This window comes from Penicillium verrucosum (assembly GCF_028828655.1).
Source record: "Penicillium verrucosum strain IBT 35672 chromosome Unknown utg000001l_segment0_segment0, whole genome shotgun sequence".
NCBI classification, from domain to species: domain Eukaryota; kingdom Fungi; phylum Ascomycota; class Eurotiomycetes; order Eurotiales; family Aspergillaceae; genus Penicillium; species Penicillium verrucosum.
Window position 1 is genome coordinate 8383595 of NW_026643210.1, and position 10768 is coordinate 8394362.

Below are 10768 nucleotides of genomic sequence, written 5' to 3' on the forward strand. Positions count from 1 at the left end.
AAACCCCCCAACATTAAGCCCAAAGGATATTTAATCTTCGCCACCCAGTAGCTGGAGATGGGATGGATTCTGGATTTTCATTAGCGATGTTAATGAACTCCTGGATTGGAATTTCATCCAGTGGAATAAGCCGGGTCTTTCGCCAAAATTTGTACCCAAAATACAAGACAAAGATAAGTGGAATGTTGAAGTACGACGATACAAACGTTTGGGGACTCCAGTTGCCCTCAATAAACACGTAGAATCCGCCAGTAATCAGAATGATAGTGAACGAAACTAGGGAGATCCATGCTGCGTAAGGTTGGAAGGGGCCTTTCCAAGGAAGTTCAGTACGGCTGATCCCTTGGTTCTTGCAGCCATAAAAGAACCTCAAATAGATCACCTCTATATTGATCCAATGTACCAAAGAGGCAGCTGAGACCAGTTGCTGGAGCCAATCAAACACAACAGAAGCTGCAGATGACAGTGTCATATATCCCAAGGCAAGAAAAGATCCGACTGTAGCAACTGATATCCAGGGAACTCCAAAGCGATTGATGCGAGTGAATAGTTTTGGGGCATGTCCCTCTTGAGCGAGGCCATATAGTGTCCTGGTTCCAACGAGCATTGCTGTCTTCAGATTAGCAGACGTATAGTGACAGACAGAAAATCCATACTCACCAGAGTTACCAGCGCTCCATGCACTTGTGACAACGACGGCATTGATGATCGAAGGTACCACTTTGATCCCGACATTAGTGGCAGCAATCGCAAATGGGGACGCTCCAGCATCGCCGGAATTTGACAGCAGCCCCTTATCGTTGGAGGGGACAATCAGGCCCATCATGAAAATAGTGATCAGATAAAATATCAAGATTCTCCAGAACACACGCTTGGCAGCTTTGGGGATGTTATGGCGAGGATTTTGGGTCTCAGCTGCTGCAACTGATACGTTCTCAACATTGGAAAATGCATAAGCTGCACTGCTCAGCACACGCCAAAACCCAAGGAACCGTCCCCATGAGCCATCGATACCAAGAAACTGCACAAAGGGTCCAGGGTCTCGCCAAAATCGAAACCCTATGGGATAACCCTGTGGGCCTGCGCCAGAGGTGATGCAGATACTCTGTGAAAAGCAGTTAGCAACTAACTAGAGGATTCTTTGCGCGGCGAAACCTGCTCACCATGATATTCACTCCAACAATCAGAGTAATCTTTAACATTGCAAAAACAAACTCCAACTCGCCGTAGATACTGACCAATAACATATTGCTAATAACCAACAGCGCACCCAGGGCGCTAATCCACACCGCGTGGTTAATATCAGACCAAAAGTCGATAATGACAGCACAAGCCACCATCTCAGCCGGCAGCAGGATAGCATTTGCATAAACACTATTCCAACCTTGTGCAAACGCTAGCGCAGGGTCAACGAACCATTCGGCGTGTCGGATAATGCCACCGGAAAGAGGCGCCAGTGCACTGAGCTCAGCTACTGAAAAAACTACACAGCAGATAAGCATGCCGACAATGCAATATGCGAGCAACATGCTTAGTGGTCCACCCCTTGCTAAGGATTTCCCGGTCGCTAGGAAGAGGCCAGTACCGATCGTTCCAGCCAGGGCAATCATTTGAATATGACGCTGTTTCAGCCCTCGCTTTGTTTGAACAAGCTCGGAAATGACTGCCTGTGTTTTGGCATTGTCTTCGCCGGCGATGGTGCGTTTGATGATAGGTCTAATCTCATTTTCGCGTGTGGTGATTTCTTCATTTTGCTCGGCGTCTTGAACGTGACTGTTCATTGCAAAAGAATGAATAGGAGAGAACAATTAAAATGGTGATGGGCCAAGAAGACTTTAGATGTTGATATCCACGTGATAAATTAAGTAACAAGCTCACTGGAGAAGGTCTCATTGGCTTTCTCAGGTGCATAATCTTTCCTATCGAACTTCACCTGCACCTCCGGCCCGGTTGATGTTGCGAACAGGAAAAATGGAAAATCAAGGGACATTGAGCATTTGTTTCCCATGTTTTATTCTTTGATATTATCTTCTTATTTCCTGTCCTAGATCCCCAACTGCTTTAGCTTTTCGTCGGTACCTGGGTCGAGATGATAGATTAAGAAGCCTGTCGAATGAAGAACAATAGGTTATGTATTCGATACTCAGCTACTACTTGGTGTGTACCGGATCAAGTATCTTAAATTCATAATCAACATGTACTTGATATGACTTGAGGAACCTATAGTGTCTATTCATAATATATATATATATATATATCTCTCTCCCCCCCTAGAGTGTACTTAACGACTAGACCATCGGAAGGACCACAAGAATAGCTACTACTTATGTGATTTGATCATTCCCCGTCTTGTAGAAACTTTACATAATGCCAGCGGACAGAGCATAATAGGCAAACTACGAGTTTAACCTATCTCATATACGGAAGTAAAGCCCCATCTCCGACAGTAGATCATAAGACGTCCCCTAAGAAGTAGAGTCGTGAAAATCAACATCGACCTATGACGGTCTTATCACGCGAATAGCATCAGCATTGTTCTCTGCACCTCGCTAGATACGGTAACACTGAGGGAAGACAAATTAAGACTTCGAACGGGGGTAGTGTAGCCCTGCTAGTAAAGTATCGAGTAAAGTCAACGAGCTCTTGGCAATTCTTTCATCTGCCTTCAGAGCAATATAAACATCTAAAGCCAATATCCTGATAACCTCAACGTTATGGAGTATGGGGTTGATATTGTTTCTGGTCACCAGTCTGAAAACACCGTCAAATTTCGCTCTTGCCTCGCGATTGCCATAGGTTGTCTGAACCGTCGCATCTCAGGCAATGGCTTATCAGATCCCCAACCAAGTTCGGTGCCTAGATATTTTCCTAGGTCAGCATCGATCTCATTTGCTCGCACTTGCTTTTCACACCTTCAGCATATGCCCCATCGCATAGCCATCCTGCATCGCTAAATCATCAAGTCCGCACTGCGAGACCACCAGGTACATATATCATCCCACCTGCCCGATTGATTCGACTGATACTGGGGGTATGCCTTAATGTCGCACCTCAATTGAACCACCCCCACCCAAGAGCGCATTATAGCTGAGTTGCTAACGAAATGTCTTGCTTTAATCAGGATGGCCTCCAAGCCTGAGGACCCGCCTCCTCCGAAGACCTGGTTCGATAGCGATGGCAGCCCGCTCCGGGGATACTACTGGATGAGAATTGACCCGAAAGTGCAACCCAATTACTGGGTGTAAGCATCTTTCTCCTAATGCCTTTGGTTGGTGTTTACTCACGCGCAAATTCTGAAGCCAACGCAAGAAGGTGTGCGAATGCCGAGACCACTTCTCAACCCAGTGGCCGGTTGACCATGTGATTGTCGTGAGTGCTCCAAACCAAGCTACCTCGAGACGTGATATTTCAAGAGATGACTAACTCTTGTTGGTCTTCCAAAGCAACTCCCTGCATGTGCCTTCAGGTGCCCATATTGCACGGCTCTCGATAACCTGGAGAAGGAGAAGCGGCCTTGCCCGGGACGGGTGAAAAGACATATTTCGGCAGCGCACATCGTGAGTACACCAATATACCTACCCACACTGTTAGCCTCGGAATAACTCTCATATCATTTAGAGAAGGCAAGGAAACTTCTACGTGGGACTGCAGATTACATGTAAGTGTACCCAAGCGCCGAAAGAGATCTACGCATACTGACCTTTGCTGCCTTCAGTGGCCGATAGATCCGATGCCGTCTCGTTTTGCAGTGGAGAGGAAGTCCCGACTGCGAAGGACAGTTCTACCTAGCTATCCTGTGACCATCTCAGAGGAAATACATGAATAATAATAAATTGAACTCTCAATCAAGCGCGGAGCTTACAGCTCGATAGTTAGTAGGACTTTTTGTATGCAGCATGATACTGCACACGTCGGCAATAGGTGCAATGGGCAGGTAGGAAGTATGACAAGACACATCCCCTTGTTCAGATACCAGAGGAACTTCTTGTTTAGTATCTTGGTAGACGGACTGGACTCCAAAGGCCGTTCTGTCGTATTGATGAGAAATCCTCTGAGAGATAACTTTTGATAACTTTAGTTCACTGGCCATCCTTACTTATTGTAGACTGCTATTGTCTAACGAGTCAGTAGAGAACTTCTGTAGTTAAATAACACTAGCACAAGCGCCTTATTTGGGCCGTAAATTTGCTATAATTCCGGTCTTCTACAACACCTTCATCGCGCATCACCATCATTGTATCGTCTTTCTTAGTGGTAGAAAGACAATGTGTAATTGAGATCATCATTTTTCTTTCAGAGTAGCGTCCAACGGTTGCAAGAGATATAGCGATGATCAACTCGAGCGAAGTACGAAAGTCAGACAGTTAATATAATACCTATGTATTAATGATACACATTAGTAATACAATACCAAGCCCTAACTTCTATCTTACCGGTCTTCGCGAAACCGGTACCGGAATAAGTCCGTTACAGCTCCTTATCTGATGTTCTCTTATCTGATCTGACGCACATTGTCAAACCAATCTGCGCCTGGGTACCACCACCTGCGGCAATATCTCACAATGCAACTCAAGCTTCTCACCTCACTGGCCCAGGGACAACCTGGTGTGCTACACCACTGCGTATGCCACCCATCCCCGCAGCCAAGCAATCCACACCACTAACGCCACTTCACAGACCGAAACCCTCGTCGCGTTCGAATACACCCGCAGCCATGTACCCAAGCCACACACACTCATTTTTGTCGGCGGGCTAGGTGACAGCCTCGGCTCAGTCGACTACTTAAGTGATTTAGTTCGCGCACTAGACCCCTCCCAATGGAGCGTATTCTCGCTGATTCTCTCCTGCGCCGGCGGGGGTTGGGGCATGGGACGACTGGGAAAAGACATCGACGAGCTATCGCAGTGTGTCTCATACGTGCGTAAGTACAAGGAGTCACAATTTGGCGCCGGAAAGGTGGTCATCATGGGCCATTCGACGGGCAGCCAAGACGTGATGCAGTACATCAACTGTCCCAACCCACGGCCGGCACACCCCGTCTTCGACCGCCACTGCAAACCAATTGTGCGGGTGCCGGTCGATGGAGCAATCATGCAAGCGCCTGTTTCTGACCGTGAGGGCATATTGTGGGTTGTGAAGTGTGGCACGGCGCGTGATAGCCCGGCCAAGATGCGCGCGATATACAATAAGGCTGTTGCTGATGCGCGGCGGGCGATGTATGAGGATCACGATCTTGTTGATACGGTTGTGCCGCTATCTGTGACCTCGCGGATTGGGTATCCGCCCTCTGCGCCTGTTAGCAGTCGGCGGTTTTTGAGTCTGGTTAGCCCGGATAGTCCAGAGAATCCTTCTGAGGATGATCTGTTTAGTTCGGATTTGACCGATGAGCAGTTCCGTGGGACATTTGGGATGATTCGGGAGAGGGGGCTGATGAAACAGAAAATGCTGGTGCTGTACTCTGGGAGGGATCAGTCGGTGCCGCCGTGGGTTAACAAGGAGGCCCTCTTGAGGAGGTGGCAGATTGCTGCTGATGGGGGCGGGCGGCAGATCTGGGATTCAAGGAGTATGGTTATTCCCAATGCATCGCATGCGTTGAGTGATAGCGATCAAGCGGAGCCGCGGCGGATTTTGGTAGAGAGGGTGACGGCTTACTTGAATGATATTCAGCGAGGGTGATTTCTGCTAGATCGAGGAGATAGTATGTTGTTTCGGGTTATAAATATGTTTATAGGGCAAATGGGCCATTTTTATGTCTTAAGATAGTAAAAGCTAAACAATATCCGTGGTCTTTGTTGGGTGACACTGATATATCAACCTTGGAAGTCTTCCAACGATTCTTCATCACGGTGTCATTCCAATCCCAAGAGCGTCTCTCAACATGCAAAATTTCCTCAAATATTCAATGAGCATAAAAGGATAGGACTGTCCGCCATATCTATTGTTTCAAGGAAACACACAGGTAGAGCTCTGGATATTACAATCTAAAAATGGCTACATGTTAGAGTACACGACACTACGGAGTACTGAGTACCTGGAAGCCATTCACTAGCAGCATATATTGGCAAGGGGACTAACATTGACTTCAAGGTAAGGGAAACTATAATCTTAATGTGAAGTCATCCCGTTACGCTAATTACACAGCCGCGTCGCATGTAGATTGTTCTGCCTGAAACCCGCTCGACATCATGACTTACATAGGTACCCAACTATGTCCACTTTTATGCCATTTGACACTGCCATATTAATATCCACTGCTGCGTAGATCCCATAGACTGGATGATAGCCCCTATTGTAGACCAAATGTAAATGACGTGATTTTATTCTTTGGAATAAGAATACCACGGCGCGGCACGGGGATACAAGTGCAGCTGATGAGTTTCGAGACTAGAAGAGCAATAAAGTTGCAATGAAGCTAGATCATACTAATAGCTTAAGCATTTTGGCCACATGGCTTCCTCCCTTTCTCCACAAATAATCGTGACTATTATTGAGCTTTGACACGCTCACATGATATCGCATTGAACTAGTCCCACCGGCATCGTTGATCCGATCAATAGCGTAACGGGAGGATCACATTATTGATCTCCATGGTTTAGAGGCATACTATCGGGGATCTTTCAGGGGCTTGGCACATTGAGATCAACTTCTACTTTGTCTGGAGTATACAGTGCCCAGGATACGTATGTGATAATAGACAACCGCCCAAAGCTATATCCAGGCTACAGATCAATAATGAAAATCCCCCGTGTCAAGCTGCAAGGGGTAGTTTTTGAAATGTTAGTCGGTTAGTTTCCCAAGGGTCCATCTGCTGGGAGCCGTCCTGTAGATCGCTGTAAGCCCGACGCATCCACAAACAGATGAGAGATGTATCACAGGTTCACGGGAGATGACAAGTGTCGTTATGCATGTCAATATGAGGCAGGTGCATATTGAATCCTGTCACCGGTACTCTGTACTCCGAATGGAGTACTCCATACAACACTCGAGATTAAAATCCTCAACCAGGGTGAGACCATAGCGGACCGTTGAACTCGAATCCAGCATTCCCCATATAACGGTCGGGAGGAGCCGTTAACAAACCAACCCCTGCCAGTATCCCATGCACGGGTCACTATTGGTGCCACGGGAAGAGCTCTCCTTTCCGGAGGAGCATGGTAACTGAGCCGGTGGCAGACCTCGGGAGTTGAATATGCTGACATACCAAAAGACTAACATGTTTCAATGTACATCACTATGGATACAGTTTGGGGCTCTCTTAAAAATTGAACAGATGAGCCTGAAACTGGATAACTATATGCTGATTTAAAAAAGAGAAAGAAAATAAAATAAAATAAAATAAATTAGTTCCGTCGGGACCCGGCCCTCACCGGAAAAAAAAAAAAAAAAAAAGAAAGAAAGAACAGTTTCCCCGATATAATCCCCCTGGCCCGCTGCCAGAGAACTGGGACGGGAAACGGAGCGGATCGATGCTCAACCAGTTACCTACTATGGAAATTGAGCGGGGATGTTCTATTATGGAAAGCAGAGGGAGATAAAAGAAAGGGGGATGAAATCCTAACAAAGCAAAATAAATGGCCAAAAAAAGAGCTCATATGGAGCATTACGAGAGTATATACTCCGTACCCACCTTCCGAACTTCCTCCCGTCGTCCTTCGAAGCTCACAGGCCCTAGGTGGATCTATGTATCAATGAGAGCATTTTTTTTGGCGCCCCGTTCCGCGGGTAGACATCGTATTGAGATGAAGCCTTTGATATCTACGGAATACCTAGGGATTAGGTATGTCGGATGCATGCACATTGGGGACGGAAAGACTCCGGGGAAAAGGCAAGTGACAGGGGTAGGAGAATGTGCAGGGGTATAACGTGGAAGACGATAACGAGAGCGAATCTTAAGGTGGCCAAGACCTGATCCTAAACTAGTTCGAGGTTGGCGTTAAACCTTTATAAAGAGGGATGTTCCGGAATCCCCAAACAATCCAGGATGTTTCGTTTGACTTACGCTATTTGGGTAGCGTCTCCCAGGACCATGGAGACTTTACCTGCCTATTACACTGATCTAGGGCTATACCTAAGTCGGTGTTATCCATGGATAGTACCCTAACAGGCTTGGAGATGGCATTCCCACCATCGACACTAATTTAATTAATCTGATTTGATCAAATTGATCAAATTAATTCTAATTGCAGGACTTTAGGTCGTATCTTGTAAAGGGACCATGTATATATGTATAATCTGTTGATTAGGTCAAACTATAGATCGTGTTTTCCACGTGTAGACCGGGGTAGGAGTAACTCCTCCGTACAACATACATGTCCTTAACTTGAGACTTAACTAATTGAGAAGATACCTAGGTAGATAAGTTCTCGGTTAACCAAAGTTTGAATCTAAATAATAATAATAATAATATTAAGAAAAATATTAAGAAAAATATTAAGAAAAGCTCAGCTTCCTCTCCCGGCAAGGAAATGAGCTTCAGCCAAGTGTATCCGGGACTATCCACTGTGCCCTGTGCGTTTCTCCTTTTTACTGTGGACCTTCGGGACCTGGACTTTTCTTTTATTCTCGTCTTTTCTTTTGGTTTTTTAGATATATGTAGTTATGTAGTATATATATAGTTAATTATATATATATGTATAATTGAGTTTTCACTTTCTCCGAGATTACCTGATTCATAGATTCAGTGGAATTAATTCTATATAGAGAACTTCGGATGTACATGGCATTTTAGTGTACTGTACGAAGTATATTAAGATCATACCGGCGATAAATCGATAAACATAAATGAAAGATGGATATAAGAAAAATTAGTGTCAGCACAGCCCTAGAGACTACAATGTGGATATTTAAAAAAGAAAATATATGACTTCATGGAGCTGTCACTTGGCTTTTCTCTCCCTATTTCGAAAATGGATTGGCCTGTGTCTTTGCCATTTAAGAGGTTTAACTTTTATTATTTTATTATTTTATTATTTTCATATCCGAAACGGTCTCGGATTTGGTCAGTAGAAAAAATTAAAAAGTAAAAAAAATGTAGAAAATGTAGAGAACTAGAGAGAGGACTCCGTAGAAGAAGAGAACAGGGATGGAGGATGGGGAAGTACAACATACAAAATCATCTGTTCTTGATAATTTATATTCTATTATGTATGTATTCTATTCTAGTTACTCCGTATATTCTCTCTATAATCCATCCTATCTGTTAATATCTTTCTTATATCTCCTTATATATATCTCTTTATATCTTCTCTCCTTATATTCCCTTGAACCCCTCTCTCCACTTCGTTCCAGCCCCCCGGACCAGACTTCGCACACTGGTCCTCCCCCTCTCTTCCTCTTCCTATCTCTTTTTTTTTCTTCCCTCCTTTAATTCCTCTTTTCGACCTTTTCTTCCTCCCTCCCTTTCTATATATCTCCCCCCCTTTGCGTCATTCTTCCAGCAACAATTGGGGGTTGCTGTGAATCGCGTGGAAGCTCCCGCTTTTCTTTTTCGCCCCCGCCTGGAACGTGGGCCACTTCCAACACCTTTTTCCCCCTCCTTGCGATTTCGAGACCCTTCCCCCTATTTCCTCTGGAATAATTATAGGTAAATCGTCCGCAAGCTGTATTGTTATGAAAATGCTGACCTCTCTAGGTTGATTGTCTTTTTTCTTTATCTGTTCTCAATTCCAGTTGCCCGCCATGGCTGGAAAAATGACGTTGTACAAGCTGGTGGTGTTGGGAGACGGAGGTGTTGGAAAGACCGCCCTTACCATTCAGGTTGGTCGAACCCTTGACATCTCAAGCGACGAATCCAACTAAACCTGCTACTTCTAGTTGTGCCTTAACCACTTTGTCGAAACATACGATCCAACCATCGAGGATTCATATCGCAAACAAGTCGTCATCGATCAACAGTCGTGTATGCTCGAGGTGCTGGACACAGCGGGCCAGGAAGAATATACCGCCCTACGAGACCAGTGGATCCGGGATGGCGAGGGTTTCGTCTTGGTGTATAGCATCACCTCGCGCGCCTCCTTCTCCCGTATCACAAAATTCTACAACCAAATTAAGATGGTCAAGGAATCGTCCAGCTCCGGTTCCCCCTCCGGTCCCAGCTATTTGAACTCGCCTATGAACGCCTCATCGGGTCCCGCAATGCCCGTCCCCGTTATGTTAGTCGGCAATAAGAGCGACAAGGCCGTCGAGCGCGCAGTCTCAGCACAGGAAGGCCAAGCATTGGCCAAGGAGCTGGGATGTGAGTTTGTCGAGGCATCCGCGAAGAACTGTATCAATGTGGAAAAGGCCTTCTACGACGTTGTCCGCATGCTGCGCCAACAGCGACAACAGGCGGCTGGTGGCCGTGGTGCAGACCGTCGCCCGACAGGCTTCGGATCGGGCCACCGCGATCGCGACGCAGGCCCCGAATATTCCAAGTCCTTCCGACCCGATCGGTCGCGGCATCGTAGTCGGCTCCAGTGTACTCTCTTGTGATCGGCCGGCTCCGTCCACGAGGCGTTGGATTTCTTGCTCACTGAAATAATGGCTGTTTCCTTCTCTTTTCTTTCTCTCTCTCTTCCTCTCTTCCTTTTTTGGTCCTGGGTGCATCTGGAGGGTTCTATCTTTTGGTTACCTCGTTCGGCGTCGGTGGTCCTTGCCATGCTACCCTTTTTACGCTCGCATTCTGAAGAGCTTGAGAACTGGCGTGGGGATAGAGGCCAGTGTTCTGCAAGCCTTGAGCGCAAGATTTCCTTTTTGTTTTGGCTTTTGTTTTGCTCTTTGGAAATGCGCC

The 10768-nt window shown here is 46.1% G+C and overlaps 4 protein-coding genes across 4 annotated transcripts; 3 read left to right on the forward strand and 1 right to left on the reverse strand.

The window, feature by feature from the left end:
* Positions 1–13: 13 nt before the first annotated feature.
* N7516_003023 (uncharacterized protein) lies at positions 14–1781 on the reverse strand (the record flags this gene model as incomplete). The annotated part of the gene is made up of 3 exons (XM_057215743.1): positions 14–609; positions 661–1105; positions 1164–1781. 3 exons carry the CDS (start codon positions 1779–1781, stop codon positions 14–16), a joined length of 1659 nt encoding a protein of 552 aa, XP_057077626.1.
* Positions 1782–3122: 1341 nt separating this feature from the next.
* On the forward strand, positions 3123–3423 carry N7516_003024 (uncharacterized protein; the record flags this gene model as incomplete). The annotated part of the gene is made up of 2 exons (XM_057215744.1): positions 3123–3241; positions 3300–3423. The coding sequence occupies 2 exons, from the start codon at positions 3123–3125 to the stop codon at positions 3421–3423; spliced, it is 243 nt and encodes an 80-aa protein (XP_057077627.1).
* A 1139-nt stretch (positions 3424–4562) lies between these two features.
* N7516_003025 (uncharacterized protein) lies at positions 4563–5676 on the forward strand (the record flags this gene model as incomplete). Its single annotated transcript, XM_057215745.1, has 2 exons — positions 4563–4622; positions 4678–5676. 2 exons carry the CDS (start codon positions 4563–4565, stop codon positions 5674–5676), a joined length of 1059 nt encoding a protein of 352 aa, XP_057077628.1.
* A 3950-nt stretch (positions 5677–9626) lies between these two features.
* rasB (Ras small monomeric GTPase RasB) lies at positions 9627–10470 on the forward strand (the record flags this gene model as incomplete). Its single annotated transcript, XM_057215746.1, has 2 exons — positions 9627–9756; positions 9814–10470. Exons 1-2 carry the CDS (start codon positions 9679–9681, stop codon positions 10468–10470), a joined length of 735 nt encoding a protein of 244 aa, XP_057077629.1. The 5' UTR covers positions 9627–9678.
* Between the last annotated feature and the right edge of the window lie 298 nt (positions 10471–10768).